Source organism: Cricetulus griseus, chromosome 4 (genome assembly GCF_003668045.3).
Source record: "Cricetulus griseus strain 17A/GY chromosome 4, alternate assembly CriGri-PICRH-1.0, whole genome shotgun sequence".
In the NCBI taxonomy this organism is placed as follows: domain Eukaryota; kingdom Metazoa; phylum Chordata; class Mammalia; order Rodentia; family Cricetidae; genus Cricetulus; species Cricetulus griseus.
The window spans coordinates 167,645,467-167,672,177 of NC_048597.1; the positions used below are offsets into that span (position 1 = coordinate 167,645,467).

The 26,711-nt window shown below is 41.0% G+C and overlaps 1 protein-coding gene across 1 annotated transcript; it reads right to left on the minus strand.

Annotated features, from left to right (window-relative positions):
* Nucleotides 1–479: 479 nt before the first annotated feature.
* Nucleotides 480–26,396, minus strand: Tspan3 (tetraspanin 3). The gene is made up of 7 exons (XM_027415026.2): nucleotides 26,167–26,396; nucleotides 11,762–11,953; nucleotides 11,287–11,361; nucleotides 10,761–10,862; nucleotides 9,887–10,039; nucleotides 9,555–9,638; nucleotides 480–1,290 (listed from the first exon to the last, which is right to left on the minus strand). The coding sequence occupies exons 1-7, from the start codon at nucleotides 26,227–26,229 to the stop codon at nucleotides 1,198–1,200; spliced, it is 762 nt and encodes a 253-aa protein (XP_027270827.1). The 5' UTR covers nucleotides 26,230–26,396; the 3' UTR covers nucleotides 480–1,197.
* Between the last annotated feature and the right edge of the window lie 315 nt (nucleotides 26,397–26,711).

Here is a 26,711-nt window from a genome sequence, read left to right on the forward strand (position 1 = left end):
ACCTAGGCTTTGTCACAGGACCTATTTCTTTCCCTAGCCTTGTTTTAAGGCCAGGCTGAAGGAAGTACACAGCCTATGCACCTCCCCAGAGCCCTGTAGAGCCTCTCCATCTTCTAGGCTTGACCACAATTTTTCCATGAGTTTGTAAGTGACGTCACTAAACCCTGATCTCTGGGTGCCTCCTCCCATCACTGCACTGACAGAAATTACCTGCTTCTGTATGTCTCCTGTGCTAGGATCTCAAACTCCTTGGGACAAGGACACCACCACCACTGTGTCTATCCCCTAGGCCTTGCACACAGATGTTCTGAAAAACTCTAAAATCACCTGTGGTTTGCCGAGTACCACGCCTTTAGAATCTGGCCGCATACAATGAAAACTATGCAATCCATGAGGAACTGCAGGCAACAGCAGCATTTGAAACATTATACTGCTGCTCTGGAACTGAAATATCCCCCAAATAATTAAAAACTACATGGTGAGGGCTGATACAGAGTTTATTGAATTAAATTTTTCTATTTACAGCTGAGATCACATCTACATACTATTTTGCTAGTCTACATGGGTACATTATCTCTAATGAGTTTAAGACTGATGATGAATGGGTTCAATCACACAGAAACTCACACATTCACACTAATTGCTTTAAAACAGTAGTGCATACATTATAGTCCTCCTATAAAGCCGGCTTTGATTAAAAACCACTAGTTTCAAAGATCAGTCTCTGATTTTGAAGATGAACAAAGACACACTGTGTGATTCTAAAATCTATGTTAGCCATTTTGTACAATTGCTATGTTATTGTACTATAGTATATATTCTTTAAAAGGACACTGATGAGGGGCACCAGACAGCTGGCTTCCACCCTCTCACCCCCAAGAGTTCTCTTGTAAAGACAAAAAGGGCCCAGTGATACAACATTGTCCCATTACTCCTCAGAGGCGACAGAAACAGGCCCACACCCTCCTTTAGTTCTACCGCACTACAAAAATGGTTCTGAGATTAAGGGCAGAGAGTCAGCAACAACAAGGGTAAGAAAGCCATAGGTGGGTACATGAACTGCCAAGCTGCTGTCCAACACCAGTGTATGTGTGCTTTGACTAGATGAACTCAGGAGCCAACTGCTGTAGGCCTGCTCAATTCACCTTCCAAATCAGAACAAGGACACTAAAAATCAGCTCAGGCTTGCGCTGTCCGCTACGCGTAGGTTCCACCTGTGATGAGGAGCTCATAGGCAGGGTCTCTACTCCGTCTGCACAACACGATGCATGCACACAGCATGCCCAGCAGCTGCAGGAAGAAAATAATGTGAAATGGCTAATGACCACTTGGCAAATGTGTATCTCTTTATTGGCAATCAAGTTATTTCAAGTTCTAATGATCCCCAAATTGTAAAAAGAAACAACAAAAGAGGAAATTTCTTACGAACATATAATATTTAACGGAAGTGGCTAAGTACTAAGCATCCGTCAGCTTCCCTGCTTCCTATCCAGGAACTGAGCAGCTGGCACAACCCAGGGCTCTTCTTACTGAGATTCCCCACTAACAATGCCCAGCTGTGCTTCCCAAAGCAGCTTCTGTGGTGACAGTCTGGGACTGCACATGTGGCTGTGGCTCCCCTGCCAGACAGCACAAGACTAGAGAAACCTGTTGGACAGTGTCTTTTTAGACATCTGGATTTGAGGGAGAGAGGCTTCCTCAACAACCCACAAAAACTCATTACGGTAGAAAGGCAGCCTCAGTGCCAAAAATGTATTTTGAAGGCTTCTGTTTATTATTTACAACTTTTGATTCTGTGGCATTATTGACACATTACTTGTCAAGGGACACTGCTACTCCATCATTTCCATTTTAGTTACATTCTTCTGGAGTAGCATACTGAAATAGAGACATGTTACATTATTAAACTATAATATTACAGTGATTCCAGCTGGGCAGTAATGGTGTACGAATTTAATTCAGCACTTGGGAGTCAGAGACAGGCAGACCTGAGTTCGAGGCCAGCCTGGTTTATAGAATGAGTTCCAGGACAGCCAGGGCTACACAGAGAAACCCTGCCTCAAAAAACCAAAAAGAAAAAAAATGATTCTAAAATTCTTGACCCAGTTTCTCACAAAATACAAATAGTACCAATGTTACTTTGCTGTTTCAATTTCTCAAAGACAGTGAAGGGCCTAGATTATTGGATTTTAAAAGGCAAGGTTCTCTGTACATACAGGGCAATCTAATTTTAGCAAATGTACCTGGATCATAAAGTCGAAGTACGAGACACAGAGGATGCGGTTGTCCCTAATCTGAACCCTCCATGTTTAGAGCCACATGTGGATTCTGGCTTCCATTAGCCACTATTTCACCCGTTCAGATCCGTCAGCACCATCCCATTAATATTTACCATGTGGCTGCTGGTCTACGGCACCATGCACACTTTGGAAGCAGAGTCTGTTGAACATTTGCTTAGATATTCTCCAACTCTAGGCACATTTACTATCAATTCTTAGAGAAATATATTTCTGGCCATTAGACAACAAAGCATTCTTAGAATAGCTATAAAAACACACACTTATGTTTTCAGATTATGTTAAACTAAGCAATAAAATACTAACCTCAAGAATCACTGACTGTCTAGGAGGGGAAAAACAATCTCCCTTCCCACCCCCATCTATCTCACATTCCTCTCAGCTGGGGAACTTCTGCTGAGGAGGTCTGAAATACATTTTATTTCTTTCCTCTTTTATTTCACTTAAGTCAACTTGTTACTGGCATTAAAGTAACTTAAAAGGCATAACAAAACTCTACTGATTAGAAATGAGTCCATTTAGCAGCATTAAGCTCTACCCAGAAACATCTTCTCACCATTAAGTGTTACAGAACCACTTCCAACATTCTGCTATACTAACACTACATTAATTACTGAAAATTTGCAACAACAGACTTGGAAATATTATAGGAATATTTATATATATATATACTTAAAATGAAAATGTCCCCTTGTACTATTCAAGTCATGGGAAGCAATCTTTACCTAGACCAAATAAAACACCAAATATAAAATCTGTAAAAATAAATAAAAAGGGAATAAAAGAGAAAAGAAAAAGGCATGCTTACCGTACCAAGACAACTGGTATACTAAAAACAACTACCAGCTGGGTGGTAGTGGCGCACGCCTTTCATCCCAGGCACTTGGGAGGTAGAAGCAGGCAGATCTCTGTGAATTTGAAGCCAACCTGTCCTAAAGGGCAAGTTTCAGGATAGCCAGGGCTACACAGAGAAACAAAATCCAAAAAATAAAAAAAAACTATCAAATACGATGTTCTAAGCCGGGCGTTGGTGGCGCACGCCGTTAATCCCAGCACTCGGGAGGCAGAGGCAGGCAGATCTCTGTGAGTTCGAGACCATCCTGGTCTACAAGAGCTAGTTCTAGGACAGCCTCTAAAGCCACAGAGAAACGCTGTCTCGAAAAAACAACAATAACAAAAAAGTCAAATACGATGTTCTATGATATTCTATGTAGGTGGAGGTGTGTAGAAATATTCTCGTACAAAATTTAGAAATCTTTTCTACTGGAAGCACCCTTTTCTGAGAAATGACAGCCAAGTACCTACCAAAACTCATTATATATCCTTAACTCTTCAGTTTCACAGCCACACACACTTACTATAAATAGACTGACACACAAAAGCAGAGAACCACTACTTGCATTTTAACAGGATTTACAGAAGTGCCTATTAACATCAATTAAAGTATTCCCCCCAAATGGGATAATAGACAGCCATGAAACAAGGTAGATCTAGAAAAAGCCCATATGGATGTGATTCTCTTTATACTTTATTTTGAACTGACAAATATTAGAAATCAAGGCCCGTTTATTAGTAGGTATGTGGTGGGCAGGACAGTTATAAGAAGCAAACAGGAAGGAATGCTGTGGTACTGAGATCACTTGTTTTTTGTTTTGGTGCTGGAGAGATGACTCGGTGATTAGGAGCACTTACTGCTGCTGCAGAGGAAATGAGATGGGGTCTAGCAGGGGACCCAGCATGCCAAATGTTGACTCACAACCATCTGTAGCCCAGTGTGAGGGGAACCAACAAGAACAAACATGAATGCATACAAAAGATTCATACACTAATGCAAATAAAACTTTTTTGTTTTGCCTGTCTGTATGTGAACCACATGTATGTCTGATGCCCACTGATTCATCTCTGGAACTGGTTTTGGATGGTTGTGAATCAGCATATGGGCACTGGGTACTGTACTGAGTCCAAGCCAAGAATAGCAAGTGCTCTTAACTGCTGAGTCATCTCTCCAGCTCTTGATATCTTGACTGTGGTGGTAGATATAGACACCTACTGTGTAGAATAACTGTGTAGAACTAACTAAACACAAATGAAAAACCTGGAAGGGATTAGACACTATCAATACTATTAGCTGGTATGTTATACTCTGCAAGCTGATCACTGAAGGTGGTCAAAGCAGCCAAGGGATTTCACTAAATTATTTCTTAAAAGTGGAATCCACAATTACCTCAAACAAAAAGCAAGGGCCAAAGCTACATCCCTGTAAGCTTCTAAATGCCTCCAAATACTGAGTGCTTATCTAACAGAAGAGTTCATAAAAACTGAGACAAATGAGTTGCCTCTACAAAAAAAGGATCAAGAGGTCTAGTGAGATGATTCACAGTTAAAGCCTTTGCCATGCAAACAAAGACCAAAACTCAGATACCCATATCCCATATAAGCAGCAAGAGGCCTAGCAACTTGTAATTCCAGTCTTAGAAGGCAGGCTGGTACTGAAGTAGAGGTGTATGTGCACAAATGCACACAGAAAGAGGGAGAGAGGGGTTCAAGTACTGGGTCAAGACTGAGAAGACTGAGTCGGACACTTGCCTTTGACAATTACAGGTATTTTTTAATTACAATTTTGTTTTGTATGCATGTATGGGGGAACACAGTACAAGTTGCAGGAGTTGGTTCTCTCCTACCACATGTATCCTAGGGATCAAACTCAGGTCTTGATGGCAAGTGTCTTTACCACTGAGTCATCTTTCTGACTCCAAACAGTATTTTTAAAGTTAAAAAAAAAAATTAAAAATTCAAAGCTAATTAAGACTGACCAAATGTGGTGTATATATACAAAATACTATCTGTTAAAGATTCAAATCTTGCAGCAAGAGAAATGGAGGACATAAGAGGAATAGCATAGAATAGCACCACACATTGTCACCCAGATTCAGAAACCACAAGTTGATCTCACAGACCAAGGCAGACCAGGGCTGAGGCTAGAATCAGAAGGATGAAGGAGGAAGGAGGCTGAACAAGATACAATTAGAAATGAAGATGTTCTTAAAACACTCTGGGGTAGGATAACGCTTTCCCTCAGTCTCCTGAGTTCCACCACGTTAGGGTCCCAAATAACACACAGAGACTTATGTTAGTTACAATGCTGTTGGCCAATGACTAGGATTCCTTATTTGCTAGCTCTGTCTTAAGTATCAACCATAACCATTAATCTATATATTTTATAAAGACTTATCAAGGATGCCGGCAGAATGCATCCTGTCTTCCTGGAGATCACATGGCGACTCTTGTCTTTACTACATTTCCCCCGAATCTTCAATTCCTAGCCCCACCTATCTTGCTTTCCTATTGGCCAACAGTGCTTTATTTATCAACCAATAAGACAAACATATACACAGAAGGACTCCCCCATCACAACTAGAGTTTATAACTCATTATATTTTTTAATGAACCAGCAAAGTTTGTATGACACATACTCAAGGAGAAATAATCTGATTTGGAGATTATACAATATATACATGTACTGAATTATCAAATGGACCCTACAAAATATGTTTACTTGTGTGCCAAAATGGCTTTTTTTTTTTTAAGAGACAAGGTCTTGCTCAAACTAGGGCTATGCTCAAGCTGCTCTGAACCTCTATTCCTCCTGCATGTACTCCCAAGTGCTGGCATTACAACTGGGACCACACACCTAACTTTTAAGTTTTCCCTGTTTATGGTGTGTGAGTATGTGCTTGCGCATTTGCATATGTCAGAGGTCAATTCCAGGGGCCCATTAGGAGCTTTCCATCTTGCTTTATGAGATAAGGTCTTTCACCAGGACCTGAGACTTGCTGATTATCCTAGTTCCTAGGCTGACTAGCCAGGGAGCCCAGGGACCTTCTGCCTCTCCCTCTCCAAGTAATGGAATTAAAACAAATTTATTTTACATGCATGGGTATTTTGCTTGCATGTATTTCTGTGTACCATATACATGTTTGGTGACCACAGAGGCCAGAAGAGGACATCAGATTCCCTGAAACTGAAGTTACAAACAGTCGTACGCCAACATGTGGGTGCTGGGAATCATACCTGGGTCCTCTGTGGAGCAGCCAGTGCTCTTTAACCACTGAGCCATCTCTCCAGGCTCCGTCATCCCCACCCTACCTTCTCAAACTCAGGTCCTCATGCTTGTGTGACAAGCACTTTACCAACTTCCTAGCCTCTGTTAAAGTCTGTTCTTGACAGCTCCACCTTGAGGGCAGGCTCACTGGAAGAGAGTGGCAATTCATCTTCCCCATGTTGCCTGCTCAGCACAATCCCTCAAAATTTTAACAAATCAAAACCTTGATTTGTACCATTATTAAAACTTTAGATAAAAAAAATTCCTAGTTGATCATTTATCTATTTGCAAAGAGGTGTAACATCATGCTGATTAATAAACTGACAAGGGATATAAGAAAAATATGAAACTTCTCTTGCTTATATTAAAAATCCTATCATAATAATTAGCTAGGGTTTTCTTTTACAGGGTTCTTTCTTTTTGGTCCTACATAAACCTGGGTAATTAACTATGCTAGAGCAAGGGTTAGTAAACATTTTCTTAAGGGGACATACAGTAAATATTTAGGCTTTCTGAACCTAGAAACAAACCTGGTCTCTGCTGCATCCACTCCTCAACTGTGCCATTCCATTTTCTCTGTGTATCCTACCATCTAGAGTGCCAATAAGTCAGGGGTCAGAAGAAGAATTACACATCTCATCTGAAAAGTCCAATTTTTTGGTTTCTAACTGGAAACAGAATACAAAAGGGACTGGAGTCCAGGCTTTTGTTTTGCACTACCCGTGTAATGGTCACACTATCCTTGCTCTTCCTAATTTGTGCAGCAGAGCAAAGCGGAAAGGACTGGAGAGTCTTTAAGCATTCTATCTAATTCAGAAATTCCATGTCATGTTACAAGTATAAAAGCGATTAAGTTGGAGCTAGAGATGGCTCAGAGGTTAAGAGCACGGGCTGCTCTTCCAGAGGTCCTGAGTTCAATTCCCAGCACCCACATGGTGGCTTACAACCATCTATCGTGGGATCTGATGCCCTCTCTGGCATAAAGGCTGACATGTAGATAGAGCACTCAAATACATAAAATAAATCTTAAAAAAAAAAAAAAGGCTATTGAGTCACCTCTGTGATTATTACAGTTTTCCACACTCAGGATAACAATCTGCACCACATTTTGAATACCAAAACCTTAGAACATTTACAGGCACTCTTAAAAAAATACATTGGGGGAAATTTATTATTTCGCTTGGACTAAAGTTTTTTCATTTTCCAAACCACTCGGTTTTAAATCTGTGAAAGTTCAGAATTCCTGACTTAGCCTTGCTAATCTAAAAAACACACAAACAACAACCAAAATCATGTATCTTTACAAGCTACTACTTAAGTCAGGACGTGGCTGTCAAGACATCCTTTCATCAGTCTTCTATTTCCTGAGCAACAAAAGTGGCTGTTTCCTGCTGCATTCTAATATATACAGCTTTGTCATGAAAGTTACCAAGAACGCACAAGCCAGAATTCTACTCACGAGGACTGCTCTATTTCACTGATTTTAGCTAAATGAATGTGTTTGCATACGTATCAAAATGTGGAATACATTCATGCTGATCACCAGATTACTGCTATGCTAAGCTATAAAGTAAATGCTCAGGATGGCAGAGACCATAGCATATATGGAGCTAGGCTTTTTAATGAATCATTTCATTGCTGTTTAAATATCAGCAAAATAAACAATCACCCCTTGCCATTTCAAAGGCAACTTTCAGTAAATACAATAGCTTCTACTCAAATATGCAAAGGTCAGGAAAGCCAAACAATTTACATTTAAAGCAGCAATTATGCTAGCTTTAACATAACAATTAAAAGGTATCTTAAAAGATATTTGAAACTAAAAACCTATTTCAAGAACTGAAAGCTTTTAAAAAATGCTCAAAACTAGCTCTGATAGAAAAGCTTTCCAAATAGCTGGTTACTATCAATTAGACTGCAAAATGTTAACCCAACAGAACTTGTAACATATACTGTATAAACCTGAGAATGTGGATAGCTATGCTGCATGCAAAGTGCCTGTCCTTCTAACTTAATAGTTTTCCTGTGGGGCTAAGAGATGACGGTGTATTGTTGAAGGAAGACAATTAAGTGATGAAGCCATTACCAGATAATTTGACCAACTTGAAGAATACAAAGCCTGTTTTCACTGGCAGAGTAGAGAAAACAGGTTCCCTTAGCTATCAACAATGGTACAACATATCTCTGTATGTGTCAAGTGATATCAAGGGCTTCTTATTTGCACATAGTAAATCTAAAACAACTAAGTCCACAAACAGAAAAGGCTAGAGCCTCAATTATTACTGGGAGATCTTTTCTATAAAGCAATGAAACTGTTGCTTTTAGAAGAGACTAATATTAAAGGTCTTGGTGTGTGTTTTATTTATTTAAAAATAAATAAAAATTTTAAAAAATTGCAAGTAAGGGGGACTGGAGAGATGGCTCAGTGGTTAAGAACACTAGTTGCTCTTCCAGCACCCAAGTGGTGGCCTGCAACCATCTCTACCTCCAATCTTAGGGGATCCAATGCCCTCTTCTGGTTTCTACTGGTACCAGGCACACACATGGTGTCCAGACATTAATGCTGGCAAAACACTCATACATATAAAATAGTTTTAAAAAATACAAGTTAAAGATTTGAAATTATGTATCTCAGTTGGATGGCACTCTCCTGGCATACATGGGATCCTAGGTTTGATTTCCAATACAACAAAAGTAAATTTAAAAAGTAAAAGCAAAACAAACAAGAAGCAAAGCTGAAACAGAAAAACAAGAAGAAAGTGAAACAGTATACAAAAAGACTGAAGTGAAAGCTTTTCATTTCCAAACTGAAATATAGCAATATTTTAAAAATATCTGGAGTTCTTTCAAAATGCCTTTTGGGAATGCCCCATATGACACATCTGTTTTTTGAATGGTGCCCTCACTAATCAATACAGGAAAGTAAGGCAGAGTCTCCTCAACACAATCTGTCATCACGAAGATCACTGATTTCTTTAAACCATTCTGGGTCTAGGTGCAGAGAGTGGATTTTGGAAACTGGTGGCTAGTATGGGAATCACTTCTAAGCCACCCATACACAGGAAGATTCGCTGTTTAGTAACTAAAACCATGAGGGCTGATGACATGAAAAGACAAACTACCTCAATAACAGCTCCCTGGCTAGTCCTGCTCACCTGAATGGCTGCGAAAGCCAATGCTGCCCAGATAACATGCATCAGGATCTCTTGTAGCTTCTTCACAACCAGAGCCTCACATCCCTGTAACACACAGCCTCGTTAGACCTGTTTCTAAAGAGAAAGCTGCAGACACACAAATTACTACTCATTGGCAGCAATGGCAATGAAAACAACTAGTGATTAGAGTAACTTATCGTACACAATTAAAGCAAAAGACAATGCATTAAAATATTTATAGTGAAACAAAATGTCATTACAGTCAAGTAAAAAGATTGAAAAGAAGTCTCCAGGGCAGTGACTAAATAATGAAAAGAACAGTTCAAACTCACCTCAGCGTAGAGGTCGGAGGGGTTGGCCAGGCTGCCATTGCAGCTTTTGGCAGTCTCTCTGCAGCAGCTAAGAGGAACACTCTGGTTTTTTGTTTCTTTGAACCAATCTGTATTTTCCCAGTCTGAATAGTTATGAATTCCACAACAGTGCAACTGGATAAGAGAGAGATTCCTTAGGTAACTTACGTAGGTGTCTGTGTTGAGCTCTGTGCACTACAGAGCTTTAACAAACTACTCCTGATCAGTGATCTCAGCAGAGCTCTCTACAGTGAAGCACACACCACATCTGTACAATCCAACCCGGAGCCACTACCCACATGAGGATGAACTCAGCACTTAAAATAAGGTTAGTATGAATGAAGAACTGGATTTTCAATCTCAGTGTAAATATGGCTGAGTTCTAGGATCTCTATGTGAAACCTATACTGCATAAGAGGTGGTTTCTGACCAAGGAAATGTTCCTATCTCTGGAAAAAGAAAAAAGAACGGGGCAGAGGACAGATATGCAGGACAGGAATGAATGGGAACCAAACTCAGGTGCTCTGCAAAATAGGACATGCTCCTAACCACTAAGCCATCTCTCAGTCCCCAAATACACCTTACACATTAAAATATCCAACTCTGAGCTAAGTATCATTTCCAATGGCAAAATGCTTAAGCTTTATTGAAATGTCTGTGACTTAATTTAAGAAAATAAAGCAACAAATAGGTATATATGATAGTTGAAACAAGACTGGCAAAAAGCAATAAACGGAGGCAGGGTTGCAGGAACACACTCTCGTACAGCTGTGGAGGTTCACGCAGCCCACATACACAGAAAGAGAAGAACTAGTTTCTGTGGACTCAGGCGCAAACAACCTTCAAGGAAGCTCACCTGTCTCTGTACATAGTCAATAGCACGGCTGGCAGCATCAGGGTTGGTCCCATTGTAGGTCTTATATACTTTCTGAATGCTTCGATCAACTTCATTCTCCACCTGAATCAAAAGAAAGATTCCATCCCTCAAAAGGGCTGCTCAAAGTAACATCAGTTACAGCATGTTTCCAAGTTGCCAGAGTACTCTGTACACTTACAGTAAGAGAGAGACTTCCTGCTCCAGTTAGATTCAAACTAGCAGCAAACAGTTCAGATCCACTAAATCACACAGGTTAATAGCCTTCAAAAAGACTATGCTAAAGAGGCTAGCAAAACAAGCCAGTCAAAAAGGACAAAGCAACTGTGCACTGGGGAGCTGCCCAACTTGTTGATATCAAATGTCTACAAAAATAATAATAGAATTTGTACTCGGCTATATCGAGAACAGAAGTTTTATAAATAAATGCTAATTAGTCTTAGGTATTTTAAAGCAGTGGCTTTGCTGAAATAAGTCATGTGTGAGTGAGTCACCATGGACAACATACCTTTGCTCTGTACACGTATCCCAAAACCACAACAACAACTTCTGTGACAAAAACCAAGAGCAGGATGAAGACAAACTGTAAGACAACATCGTCAAAAATTAAGTAGAGATTAAAATAAATAGTTCTAAACATTTTCTTAATAAGTGTTAAGCCAGGCGTTGGTGGTGCACGCCTTTAATCCCAGCACTCAGGAGGCAGAGGCAGGCGGATCTCTGTGAGTTCGAGGCCACCCTGGTCTACAGAATGAGTGCCAGTATAGGCTCCAAAGCTACACAGAGAAACCCTGTCTCGAAAAAAAATAAATAAAAGTATATGAGACAAACCTCTAGAAGCTAAGAAATGTGTTCATTCTGGTGCAGTTTTAAGAGGCAAGGCATCTACATCTACAGAACTTCACCCTCAATTCAAGAAAGAGACCCAGATGAAACAGCCCCCATAGTCTGACATGTGGTGAATGAAGTGTTTGTTAACTTACGGTGGCGAGTCCACATCGACTCTCCCGGATTGTAGCACAGCAGCCAATTAGGCCAATAATAAAAAGCAGGGCTCCTACAGCTATGATCACCACCGCAGGGAAGAGCGTGTACACGTCCTCAAAGAAGTGGTCATAGTCGTCATAAGTAATGAAGACATAGGCTCCCACATAGCAGAGAATACCAGCTGCCCCCTGTAAAAGCAGGAAGAAACACCAGTCTGAATGCCGTCACTGTAATTTTCCAACTCTTGTTTGGGTTGTATTTTTTTTCTTGTGTCTTGTGTATCCCAGCTGACCTTGAATCCCCTATGTAGTCAAGGATGGCCTTGAATTTCTGACTTCTCTTTCAAACACGGACCGTGGTGCTGGGGATCTAACCCAGGGCTCTGCACCTGTCATACACTCTACCAACTGAGCTGCCTTCAACCCAAGAGGCTATAGTCAAATGAGATTTTCCACCACTCTTAAATCAGTAAAGCTAAAACTTCCTGATTCATCATTTAAAATGCTTTTGTTATTGTTGTTTTTGAGACAAGGTTTCTCTGTGTTCCCCTGGCAGTCCTAGAACTCATTCTGTAAACCAGGCTGGCCCCAGAACTCAGATCCACCTGGTGGATTAAAATCATGAGTTACCACCCCTGGCAAAATTCTTTACTACATAAAATTTCAAATTTAGAAGAAAAAACCAAAAAACCAAACAATGACAAGAACTCACTTTAACTGTATTCTAAAAGTAGAGAAATGATAAAAGGGACAGAGTTAGAGCTTGAGCTCAGGCAAATTAACTCTTAAAAAAAACCTCTATTTAGCTTTCTTAATAAACTATTAGTAAACATGAAACCAAAAACATGTTGTCCTAGAGACAGTAAAGCAAAGAGCCCAGGCTTAGGCACACTACAAACCTTTCTCTGTCTACCCATTCTTTTTTGTTGTTGTTTTTTTAAGACAGGGTTTCTCTGTGTAGCTTTGGAGCCTGTCCTGGCTCTTGATCTGTAGACCAGGCTGGTCTTGAACTCACAGAGATCCACCTGCCTCTGCCTCCCAAGTGCTGGGATTAAAGGCGGGCGCCATTAACACATGGCCATCTACCCATTTTTTAACAACATGATCCTCAAACTCAGTAATCTCAAATGGATCTGAGATTCTACATTTCTAACAGGTTCCCACCAAGGCTAAGGCTATGGTTTGGGGCCGCACTTGGAGTCATGGGTACTGGAACACTTAAGAGGAAGGTGAGCACAGAAAGCCTTATTCCAGCTCTGGGACTCTTCTCCAGGGGAAACTTTATACATTCTCCATCACTTTTGGTTTTATGAGCACTGGGCCCCAGCTCTGTGCTTACTGCTTGCTACCTGCATATAGACAAGTAGGCACACAGTGCCAGGCTATGCTAAATTGTTTGTTTTAGGGGGCAGAACTTGCAGAGCTGTCACACAAGCATGATTACTTCATCTTTGAAAGACTAAACATATAAATCTTCAAACTAGCAAACAGCTTCCACAGTTAACATTAAAGATTACCATTCAATCCTCTGAACCTGAAAACTCAGTTCAGTTATGAAGTCTATTAGGTTCAGTATGCCTGGACACCACAGGTCTAATAATACATCATTACATTCACTGTCAGATCCAGAAAAAGGAGGTTCAAGTACTCATTTACACACTTACACACTTACACACACACACACACACACACACACACACACACACACACACACACTCAGTCACTCACAAGATTTTTTTTTAATGGGATGAGAACTTCAGGCAGTACTCTAGGTACTCCCACCACCTTATTGTGTGCTCGGTAAACTATTTTTCATAATTGAATGGATATACTAATTAAGAATAATAAAACGTGAATAATGGAGATACTATTTTTTAGATCATCTCTCCTCCACTGCTAGTTTTTTCTCTTTTCCTAGCTGCTTGTATTCTCACTCTCACCAAGGATTCCTTCAGCTCTAGGGTGCCGTCACACTTCATTTCTGCCTAAAATCCAGCTCACTTGCACTCAGCCTCTTTGCTGAACCTTGACGTCACCTTACTGCAGTGCTAGTCTTAACCTAGGCTGCCCTGAATCTTAATCCCAGACTCTCACTCTGCCCCTTGATATGTTCTTTATAAGAGCTATTGTTGCTAAAACTATGAACAGGGTGAAGCCTAACCGGTGCCCATTTTAGTGACTTACGCTGTTCTGTCTCTGGTTTTACATTCTTAAGACTCCATCACCTTTCACACATACTCTCATTTTACACCTCTGCTCCTGTGTGGGACTTTGTTTATGATCTAACAAATAAAGTTTGCCTGAAAATCAGAGTGCAAAGCTAGCTAGCCACAGAGGCCAGGTGGTCCACGTTTAATCCCAGCACTCGGGAGACAGAGGCAGTTCAAGGCTACCCCGAGCTACAGGAAATTGATCCAGTCTAAAGAGAAACAGCTCACATAAAGGTGATCTCAGCACTTTGGATCCCACACCTTTAATCCCAGTATTAGAGAAGAATATAAGGCGGGAGGACACAAGAGCTCAGTGCAGTCTGAGGAGCAGTGTGGTCTGAAGATGCAGTCTGAGGACAGGACCACCCCTTTGGTCTGATCGTTGGTAGAGGTGACAACTCTCTAGTGGCTAGCCGCTTTGCTTTTCTGATCTTCAGCTTGAACCCCAATATCTGTCTGTGGTTTTTTGTTTTCAATACCAGCTAGAATTAGCACTATACTCCCGTTTTACTAACTTGGATGCAGCGTACAGATCACCGTTTCCTCATGGAAGCCATTCTTAGCTGCTCACCCTTCAGCCATTCACATAGTGCCCTGAGCAAACACAAATAGGGCATTTTTTCTTTTTTTTACAATGGCTCAATTTAACTATTTCTTAATATATGTTTTTTACAATGGCTCAACTTAACTGTATTTCTTAGTATACCTCCAGGGCACAGATTTCGCCTGTTCACCTCTCAGCCCTATGTCACCAGACGTATCACTTCAAACAGTGCCTGGCACGACCAAGTATCATGTTTACTGAGAAGCCCTCACCATACCCTCCACCTCTACAGAAAGGACAGCTGGCTTTAGCTGGCTCTCATGTTTTCTCATCTGTCCAGTCAATGCTCAGTTCTCAGTTTACTACTCAAATACAATGTGGTAACTAATTCTGCTTACTGGATTCTGATAGACACCACCTCTAGAACACAATGTAGGTCATAGTCAGTAATCTACCATTAAAACAATGCTACACTAAGAGCTAATAGACCTGTTGAAATTCACCTACACATCTGCTTTTGGGGTACATCACTGTGGGATGAGAAAAAAGATGAGGCGTATGGACTCTGTAACAATGTCTTATCAAAACACTTTCTCAACTACACATACATGCTATATATTCACAAACATGCATATAAAATAACATTTTACTAAAGCAAATAATTCAGTCTTCAAACATGAATTAATCAAATTGTGCTCATTGCTTTCACCAAACTTTAAATAAGAACTGTTCCTATAGAGTTATTTCTTAAAAGGCTTGTGGGGGAGGGTTGCCTGTGTGGTGGCCATACTTTTAAGCCCAGCACCCAGGAGGCATAGGAAGGCAGATTTCTATGAGTTCAAGGACTGCCTGATATAAACAGTAGTTCAAGGTAGGTCAAACCTACAGTGAGACCCTGCCTCAAAATGAAGGGGTAGGGGATTAAGTGGAAATTGTGGCAAACATCTCAAAAACAAAACAAAAAGTTTTAATTAAAATGATTTTGGGAGGTGGTAGTGGCTGGAGAGAATATTGCACATACTACTTTCCAAAGGAGTTCAGTTCCTGTCACCCACATCTCCAAAGGATCCAACATCCTCTTCTGGATTCTGCAGGCCTGATCACTCGTGCACATATACTCAACACCCCCACTCCCCACGAACGCACATAATTTAAAAATAAAAAAACAACCAAGATGCTCAATGGTTAAGAACATACACTGTGTTTCCAGAGGACGACTAAGTTTGATTCCCTGGATCCAAACTGGGCAGCTCAAAACTGCCCATAACACCTGTTCCTGTCCTGGACAATCCAGTACCCTCTTCTGGTCTCCACAGACAACCACATCAAACGCATGTGTGCACACATGACACAATTAAAAATAAATCCCAGGGCTGGAGAGATGGCTCAGTGGTTAAGAGCATTGGCTGCTCTTCCAGAGGACCAGGGTTCAATTCCCAGGACCCACATGGCAGCTCACAACTGTCTAAAACTCCAGTTCAAGGGATCTCTCTCTCTCTCTCTCTCTCTCTCTCTCTCTCTCTCTCTCTCTCACACACACACACACACACACACACACACACACACACACACACACACACACAGAGAGAGAGAGAGAGAGTGAGAGAGAGAGAGAGGCAGGAAAAACACCAATGCACATAAAATGAGCCTTATATAAATAAATAAAAGTGTAAAAATAAATCTCTTTTTTAACTTTCTGTTTAAGTATAGTGTACTAACCAATTGTGTCATCAGGCCCAGCTAGTAAATGAAGTTTTAGCCTAGATAAATCTGAATCAAAATGTAACAAGAGGATACAATACTCAAAAATATTCAGCACGGGGCACTGAGGAACCACTTGTGTTTTAGAAATAAAGTGAGCTTTTAGCCTAAAGAGATTCCTATGAGACTCACACTTGGTATGTCTGGGAATGGGCCATGTGAAATGTCTCTTGGGCTGTCCCCCTCTCACCAGAGTGAGGCAGGCACTCCTCTGAAACTAAGCACAAGAATGTAGGAAAACAAACCAAAACTGGATGCAGAAAACCCAGTGAAAGGCAAGGTAAGTGGTCCTACCTGTAAATATTACTCATTATTTGAAAGATGACAGATGAGTCAGTCATGCTGCAAACCATTCAACAGGCAATGCTCACAGGAGAGGTGACTTTGTCTATTCTTCAACATCAGTAGGAAGTAATTTAAGAGTTAGACACACCAAGTAGATATTGTACTCCCTGATGAGGACAGTCTAACAGGGGTGCTTGTCTCTTTTAAATGATGTCTGGAAATACAGTGGCCAAGAAACCTAAACAATTCTAAGTATCTGCCTTAATGACATCCAACCATCAGCATAAAAAAAAAGAAAAATAGCCAAACAAGATAAATAGTAATTTGCATAGTCAGTTGCAGGGAGGAGCATAAGTAATTCTTACTAACGATGGGAACTTAGTAGTCACTCTGATTTTTAATGCAGATGGAACATTATTAGAAAACCTACATAAAGTTAACAGGTGAGCTTGCTTGAATCCCATTTTCAGGGTGGTGATGGAATTCCCAACAAAGCAGCTGCAGAGGAGAAGGGAGGGAGGAGGGTGCAGCAGCAGGGCAGGGCACTGTGGAACCTGGAAGCTGCTGCTGGTCACCGCTAAGAGAATCCGGGCCTATAAGGAGGATTTGTGCCAGGCAGTGTACTAAAAATAACTGCCCTTTTACAAGGTAAAGGGAAATTTAGGGGAAAGGTTGAGTTTTTTGGAAAAAAATCATTCTTTTACTTCACCCACGTTTTAAATTAAGCCACAGAAGTTTAAAACTTTAGGTGTTTTTCTGTTAACTGAACTGTTCCTCTATAAACTGGGCTATTACAAGTTTCAAAAGTGTGGCAATAATTCTGTGCTTTTAATCTTTCTCTACATCTACACAAGTGTGAATGTGTTCATGTAAGAAATTTCATTCTTACATAACATTGCTGCCTTGATGTTCACAAACCGGGGTTGGTGGGGTTTTTTGTTTGTTTGTTTTGGGGGGAGGGGTAAACTCAACTCTCTAGAGGAAAAAAAGTCCAGCCAATGAAATCCTAAAACCCACTAAACTATTCCCTCATTGTAATCAAGCACTCTGAGACCTACCTCTGGAAAGTGACAACTTAAAACTAAACAGACCTGTTTAAATTGCTCTGTTGTCAATTTATCCATATGGAAATTCAGAGCCATGACAATAGAAGCATCTCACAGAACATGTTGAATAAAAACAAGGCAAACAGAAGTCACTGAGGGTGTGGTGTGTCACAGAAACAGTGATCCTGTCTACAATTGCAAAAACGGGTCAATGTAGAGCAGGGTCCACCTTGACTTCCATAACCTCAAAGCCCAGAGCCTAATGATTCTGCTTCCCTGGATAAATTACTCTTTGAGAGTGAGTTTTGCCTCAAAGAATCAACTGATAAAGAACAGGGATTGGGGAAGAAAAAATAGTGGAGAAAACCTGGTGAAAAAGTGCTATGTACACTGAGCGTTGGTGGCGCATGCCTTTAATCCCAGCACTCGGGAGGCAGAGGCAGGTGGATCTCTGTGAGTTCAAGGCCAGCCAGGTCTCCAGAGCAAGTTCCAGGACAGGCTCCAAAACTATACAGAGAAACCCTGTCTCAAAAAAAAAACCAAAACAAAAAAGTGCTATGTACTCTAAACACTATAAAAAGCAAATTGAAAAGAAGGGAGAAATCAGAAATACTATATACACACACATATTTAATTCTGAGTTTCTTGTGCAGCCATATTAGATTTGTATATACCTCACTATTTTCCTGCAAGGAATTATCGGTAATTCTGTACAATCCATTTTTGAAAGAAACCTTCCTAAAACTTTACCTTCCTGTTGTAAACACTACCTTAGAAATCATGAAATCTTTGTCTCACTCAGGCTTACTGATAAAATGGCTCATGTCACTAAGTACAATTACTCGTCTATGTATTTCATTTAATCTCTTGCCACCTTTCCAAAAACAACAATAAAAAGACTATCCCGAAGACCCTCAGCTGTCTTTCAGAGATCAAGGTTACTTCTACATAAGACATTTTGAAGCTACTATGATAAAGACATCATTTTCTACTTGACATATTGGTCAATAATAAAGTAAAGCAGGATTCAACTTGTACCAGAGAGAGTACAAAAAAGTACAAAAGTTATGTTTTTGGAAAGCAATCCACAACATACACAAACTTCAGCATTTATACCTAGTAACACCACTTCTGGGAGTCTGTAAGTACACAAGATGGAAACAATGATAAGTACATTTGTCAAAACACCACCACAAAATGGCAACAAAAGCAAAAATCCAAAGCCTAAGAGGCATGCTTGCATTATAGCCTTGAAACACTGAAAATACAACTTAGTATGCTTATAGTACATTAAGGGAAAAACTACATATTTTAGCACAAAAACATTTGTAAGAAAAAGAAGATATTGTCTGAGTGATGAAATTATTAGTGTTAGGTTGTTTCTAATATGTTTAAGTGTTTATATATATATTTATACACCCTTACAGAAATATATTTAAAGTTATGTCTGAAATTAAGGCTGTACTGTTTTTTTTTCCAGATTATTCCTAGATCTGTCTGCCTTTAAACATATAAACTAGCTCTCTCTTCAATCCCTGTGCCTGTCAACTGCTCCCGTTTATCACTATTTTAGGTCTAACTTTGACTCAGCTGTTAGATATTTTCTAATGGATACTTCTTTCTGTACACATTCTTTGTCAAAGCCTACTTGGATTGCAATGTCAAGCTACTTATGCAATCAATATCACTGACATCATTGCCACTATTCTTAAATATTTTAATCCTTTTTAACTGTTATTTTGATGACATTAAAAAGGTCATGCTCCTCGACTGGCGTTGGTGGCTGGAATGCCTTTAATCCCAGCACTTGGGTGGCAGAGGCAGGCGGAGGCCAGCCTGGTCTCCAGAGCGAGTGCCAGGATAAGGCTCCAAAGCTACACAGAGAAACCCTGTCTCCAAGTACAAAAAAAAAAAAAAAAAAAAAAAAAAAAAAAAAAAAAAAAAAAAAACCATGCTCCTCAATCCTACTGTATTTTTACTTTTCATTTGGTTTTTTATACTCATTGTTGATCCAATTAATCCAGTGTATACCTACCTACCAGTTGAAAGCTCCAAAAGTTCAGACAGTAATGAAACTGGAGACAGACTAATGGCTACAGACAAACTGGCCATATTCAGACTTTCAGGCTCCAGGGGCCAGCTACAAATCATGGACTTTAAACTTTGTTTTGAGACCATTTTTTGCTTGAGCCCACTCTAACTGTAAAAAGTCAGTTATTACTTTGGGAGTCTGGAGTGCTTAAGCTTTATCATGTTAGTCTAGCTATGTGTTTAAATCAGTAGCAGCAACAATGTAAAAATGCATAATGTCAACTATAGTCTTCTTAGATTAAAAACAAATACAAAACCACAAAAATTTCTCATCTACTGACTCCCTACTGGTGTGAGCGAGGAGAGGAGGATCAGGAAGAAAAGATTTTTTTTCAAGCTAAATATTAGCTTTTATTATAGAAATTGACAATTTATAGTTGTGAAATCTGTTAATTATATGTTGATTAACAATTAAGATCAAATCTCTGAAGAAAGGCCCATCCGTTAATATAAGATATCCACCCCACCCGCAGTCCACAACTGCTTACTGACTGTATGATTTATACCTGTTTGGTGCCAAGTAAAATTGCGGAATTTCCTGGGAAAAACAAAAGACCCTAACTAGAATCAGATTCTATGACATAAAATTTATTGCAACACTTCAAAGAACAGTAAGTATTCTAAAAAAGATAAACATTCTTTTGTTTTGTTTTTGCTTTTCAAGACAAGGTTTCTCTGTGTAGCTTTGGCTGTCCTACAACTCTATGAAATCAGAGAGATCCACCTGCCTTTGCCTCCCAAGTGCTGGGATTGAAGGCTTGCACAACCACCACCCAGTCCTAAAAGATAAATATTATAAAAGAGATGGAAAACTTCATCCTCAAACTGCAATCACAGAACTCTCCTCCTGGCTCTAAGTTTTACCTAAATCAGCAGTTCTCAACTGGTGGGTTGAGACCCCTTTGGGGTTGGCATATCAGATATTTACAATTCATAACAGTAGCAAAATTACAAACAGTAGCAATGCAAATAATTTTATGGTTTGGGTTCACACGGCATGAGGAACTGTAGTAAAAGGCCACAGCATTGGGAAAATGGGAACCACTGACCTAAATGATTACCCAAGGTCACAGACAGGACTAAGAATGCTGCAAAGTCAAAAAACTTTTCACATCAAAAATAAAGAGAAGCTGGGAGGTGGTGGCGCATGCCTTTAAGACCAAGACTAGGGAGGCAGAGGCATGTGGATCTCTGGGTTCAAGGCCAGTCTGGTCTACAGAGGAGTTCCAGGGCAGCCAGGGCTACACGGAAAAACCCTGTCTCAAAAAAACAGGAAAAAAAAAAAAAATATATATATATATATATGCATCATCCTATCAACAAAGTTGAACCTCTTTCCTTAACAAACTGAAAAACTATTTTAATAAACAATCTGTTGGCTGAAGAAGTGTTACAACAACATAATCTTTTAGAACAGTCATACAGACAGAAGTTCAGGAAACAAAAGCAGATCAGCATATCCTATTTATATTTATATATGCCTCACACAGGAAACATCAAAACATACAATAGGGGTGTGTGCGTGTGCGTGTGCGTGTGTGTGTGTGTGTGTGTATTCAAGGAGGCTTGTGACAAGACTGCAAAACACTTAAATTTCTCTTTAAAATTTTTTTTATTTTAGAGTTGTCCTTTGTTTTGTTTTGTTTTTGTTTTTTCAAGACAGGGCTTCTCTGTGTTAACACTCCTGGCTGTCCTGGAATTCGTAAACCAGTCTGGCTTTGAACTCACTGAGATCCACCTGCCTCTGCTACCCCAGTGCTGGGATTAAAGGTGTGCGCCACCACAGCCCTGCAATGTATGGGTGTTATATCTGCATGTATGTCTGTGCACCACGTGTGTGCCTGGTGCCCACAGAAGTTAGAAGAGGGCATCAGAGTCCCTGGAACTAGAGTTTTAGAGATGGTTCTGAGGTACCATGAGGGTGCTAGGAACTAAGCTTGGGCCTTCGGCCAGAGCAACAACTACTCTTAACTGCTGAGACATCTCTCCAGCCCTTTTCACTATATGTTCTTAACCAACAGCATGAAATATAATCTCTATGTCTGTCCTTGGTGATTTTAACATGCCAAGTGTACCCTGGCTTTATGACCTAGCTGCAATAACAGGTGTGCAAATGTTCATATTTGCTTAACAAAGCAATTTTCCTTAGTTATAGACTTTCAAACAGGAAAGTACATTATTTTAAATTCAGGACACATTTTATGCAGTTTAACATCTTTACACAGATTACATCATATGAATAAATTATACTAGCACAAGCGCTGGACATTCTGGAATGCCTTTCTTCTCCCTACTTCACAAGTTGTTTTAGCATTACTTCTCAATTCAGATGAAACACGACAGACAAAACAGACACGAGATTAGAAAGTCTATAAGCATGGACAAAGATTTCTCTTATAGCCTCTGTAATGCCTAACATAAATATGTGCAAAGTAAATACCAGTTAAATAGTTTTTATGATAGGGTAGATAAAATAGTTTGTGTAACACAGGACTGGACTGAGCACCTAATAAACCTACCAGAGTGAGAGTGTGGTATGAGAAAGTATTGATTAAGGGCTGTGTAGCTGGTTCAGGGTAAAGTGTTTGAGAATCCACACAGAACTGACAAGTTCTGGTACTCTTTTGATGAGATGAAAGGCTGGCTTCCAGGAGCTCATGGGCTACCTAGTGTGGTTTATGCCATGGCAAACAACAAAAAGACCCTGTCTCCAACAAGGTGGGAAAGACTGACATCTGAGGTTATCCTCTGACCTCCAAAGGGGTGCACAGGATACAATCATGTGTGCTCATACAAAACCCAAAGACTTTGCTACACTAAAATTCTTCATCTGAACATGTTTCAGATGAAGTCTCTCCTGGGTCAGATCAAATGACTTCGTAAATTAAGAATCCTGCCTGACCTCAGTACAAAGGTGCATATTATACTGATAAACACTGTAACAACCTTCAAAACATAGCCTTTACTTCAAACCCACATAACCTTTAATAAATGCTCATGAATCAAGCACTAATACACTTATATTTAAAACTATACTACTCTACAAAAAAACAGAAGATTTGGAACTGGAGAGATGGCTCAGCAGTTAAAAGCACTGGCTGCTCTTCCAAGAACCGAGTTCAATTCCCAGCACCCACACTGCAGTCCTTAACTCAGTACTGGACAACCTCTACTGGCCTCCACAGGCAACAGGCATAAAAGTGTATAAACGTACATGCCGGCAAAACACCCATACACATAAAATTTTAAACCTTAAAAACATTTTAATGTTGCATTACCATTAAGACACAAATTGTACATCCTTTACACTTGTCAAAAATTATCATTTAAGCTATAAACCCCTAATATCCCAGGAATTTGCTGAAGAACAGGGTTTTAGAAGTAGCGGGTTCAGGCCAGTGCCACGAAGGCCGACTACCTTTGTTCCATCCTTAGGACCCCTATAGTAGGAGGAAGCAATTTCTGCAAGTTGTCTTCTGACCTATACACATGCATGTTGTGGCATGTACATATCACACTGGCAATCACGAGCATACACATACACACATACAAATAAGTTGTCTCAAACTACACTAAGTCTACATTAATAGTTTTGGCAGTCAGATTATTTAAAGCCCAAGTACTGGCATGACTATTTCCCTATTTCAGCCCATTGGGCAAACTGCCAAAGGAACCAGTATATCAAGATAAAAGGTTCTGCCAAAGCAATTAAACTTTTAACACCTACCAAAGACCAGCCAGTACCAATAGTGAGAAGGCAGTGTGAGCAAGTTGCCCAAGGAAATCTAAACTTGATAAGCTTGATGTGCTGAATGTGAAGAGGATCCCTCTTCCAGTCACGTATTTCTAGGCAGTATAGGGAGAGACCACCTATAAGAACACCCTCAATACGAACAGAAGAATGTACTATAATTTCAGGGCAAAAATCTGTTAACAATTTAATGTATTTCCTCCTTCATGATTTAAACTCTTAAAAAGATGAGCTAAACAGCACAGCTTAAGTGTCGGTACAGTATCTAACAATGTGAAAATCAGTACATTTTAGAGAAAAGAGCCTCTAATACTGTCTAACATTGTCCCTGAGCCCCATGCCCTTTCCAAATCTTTTCAAGTCACAAGTTCTAACACCACAGGCTCTAGCAATGTGAAGACCACCTGAGTTTGAACACTGGCCCTGCCACATATTGGGTGTGCTACCTGAACTCCCTCCTCTTGAATGCCCTCATTTGTAATATGCATAGCAACACTTCCAGTCAAATCACATTCAAGTAAGTTCTTATCACAACGACTGGCAAGCAGGAAGCACTCAACATTCTTAGAACTGTCAGATTCCAGTAGTTTGCCTACAAGCTAACACTGTCAGGAGATGTGCCTCCACAGCACTATATATTTTCCCCTATTTTCTGCTTGACTTCCTTCTCAAGGCTCACAAAAATTTTACTATTACTAACTCAGATAAAGGCATACTAAATAAACAGTATGATGCTGGCCTCAGCAAAACTCACTAGGACATTCACAATATAACTTTCACTGGAGTGAATATACTCATACAATTTCCAAAGATTCATAAGCACTCACTCAGAATTAAGAATTAACTGGTATTATATATGTTATTATATAATAAATCTTTTTGATTATTTAAAGAAAATGGCTCTTGTATTTTCAATGTTTTCTCATATTGACACATCTAGACTCTTGAGTATGAATGGTCTAGAAGTCACCTAATATTCTTCAAAACCAAATAGTTACTTCCATAAACCCACAAGGAATATCCATAATAATATCCACCTCAAGTCAGGTGTGGTGGCCCACACTAATCCTGGAACTTGGGAGGCAGAGGCAGGTGGATCAATCTGAGTTGGAGGCCAGCCTGATCTACATGAGTTCCAAACAGCTAGAGCTAATACTGAGACCCCCTCTCAAACAAGTAAAAAGAAGTAAAAAACAAAAACAGTATAAAGAAGTAAAAAACAAAAACAGTAAAAAGAAGTAAAAAACAAAAACAATAAAAAGAAGTAAAAAACAAAAACAAAGTTCTGTCTCTTAAGTATTTCATTAGCTACAAAGTGTTTTTCATTTGTGGATCTCTGAAATTTTTCCTTTTCAACAGGCATGCAATTTAAAGTATGAGGAACATCTGCTCTAAACTGGAAAAGAAACCTCAGGAATTCCAATGCCACACAGGTGATTTCAAGTAGCTCAGTCTGAGTCCAATCATGAGTCTCCAGCACAAACAACCACAGAGCTAAGTGCCTCATTATCCAGACCATCCTTTGTGGCAGTCAGGATATGAAAGGTTTTATTCTTTGTTAGGGGCAAAAGGAATAGGTAGATTCTTTCCAAAACATGTGCGTATTTTCCGAGATAGAAGCTGAATGGAAATGGGGGTGGTGGTGATGATACACTAAAGTATGGCCAGGGGAATTGTTCTTTGAAAGGTAACTTGAAACCAGCCTGAGGACATGGGGGTCAGTTGGGTCACAAATCACCAGTAGTGTGTGTGCCCATAACTAATAATTCATCAAATAATTTATCAGAAAACACCCAACACTTGTGAGTTATACTGCACTACACTACCTAAATTTCACTTACAATATCAGGGCAAACAGGTTTGAACCCTGTTCGACTGTTAAGCTGTTTTGTGTTCATTTTTTAAATAAAACAAAAAAAAATATGATGGAGGACATGCTTAAAAAGATTTTTCCTGGTGCAAAGTTCAGAAGGACTCAAGAGGCGGAGAGAGCCCAAGAACAGCAGGTTACTACAAAGTCCCTGATGAGATAAGGGCCACAAGATAGGGCGGTTGTAAACACTATCTCTGGGGTCCGGTACAAAAAAAAAAAAAAAAAAAAGCAATCTTTCATAAAAGTGAATCTGTTGCTTTATAAATCTCGTGGCAGCTGAAACACTTAAAAGGCTTTATAACTTCAGGCTACCCATCCCCACGACGGCGACTTTCTTGATCAAAGAAATGCTCTGCTGTCTCAGGCTGAATCCTTTCAGTTTTCTGGGCTGGTTACCAGCCAACCAACTCGACACAAAGAGCTCTAAGCCGAAATTCCTGGCCCAGGACTCAACCGGCGTCCCCGCGTAGCTGCTACACGACTTGGGGACTGCCACGGGCTCTGGGAGGGCTCAGACAAAGACAGTGGAACCCGACTCGCTGGGGAGTGTCCCATTTCAGGCCTGGCGTCCCGACAGACTCGGCACCGAGAGCTGAGCGTCCCGCACGCTGCCTCCGGCCTCGGCGACCCGCGGAACCCTGGCACCGTGCCAGCAGGCCCGAGGCCCCGAGACCTCCGGTCTGCACCGCCCTGGCCTCCGTCGGGGCCGGGAAGGACCCCAGCAAAGGGCTCCGGGGCTGCAGGACTCGGACGACCCCCTCGGCTGGCTCCCGCGCCCGCCCGCCCGGTCCACCCGCGCCGCGCAGAGGCCTCCCCGGGCCGGGGCCGCCCGCCAGCTCACCCAGAAGATGAGGTTGAGGAAGACCAGCACGGTCTTGGAGGAGGTGATGCCGCACTGGCCCATGGTGCCGGCGGCCGGCGGAGGCCCGGCTGGGCGAGCGGAGCGGAGCGGAGCTCACCGAGCGAGGCGGCAATGGCGGCGGCGGCTCCGCTGAGAACTGCTGGGCCCGAGCCGCGTTCCCGCAGACCCCCGCGCCGCCGCGCACCGCCCCAGCAAGCACCTCGCGGCTGCGTGCAGCCCGCCGCAGCCCCCCTAGGCCGTTCCCAGGCAACTAAGCCCCGCGTCTGCGGCCGCCTCAGCCAATCAGTGCCTAGGAAGCCGAGGTGGCCTCGCCTCTTAAAGGAACCGACGCCTCAGCCTCCCTTTTTCTGGCCTCTGACCGCCCTTGGGTGCAGATTCCTCTTTTTGGGAAATTCTGGTGGGCCAAACACTCCCCCTGTTTTATTGAGTTACTTTTACCCTATGATTCATAGACCACAGAACTCTGTCCTGTTAACCGCTCTTCCCTAGAAAGGCCCGCATCACATGGGGATTTTCGTGACCGC

Excerpts from the sequence above, each read along its gene's own strand:
- Tspan3 (XM_027415026.2), bottom strand. The coding sequence starts at position 26,229 with ATGGGCCAGTGCGGCATCACCTCCTCCAAGACCGTGCTGGTCTTCCTC. Across the intron at positions 10,863-11,286 it reads GATACGTGTACAGAGCAAAG|GTGGAGAATGAAGTTGATCG; the intron begins GTATGTTGTCCA and ends CTTTTGATTCAG. Across the intron at positions 10,040-10,760 it reads TTGACTATGTACAGAGACAG|TTGCACTGTTGTGGAATTCA; the intron begins GTGAGCTTCCTT and ends TCTCTTATCCAG.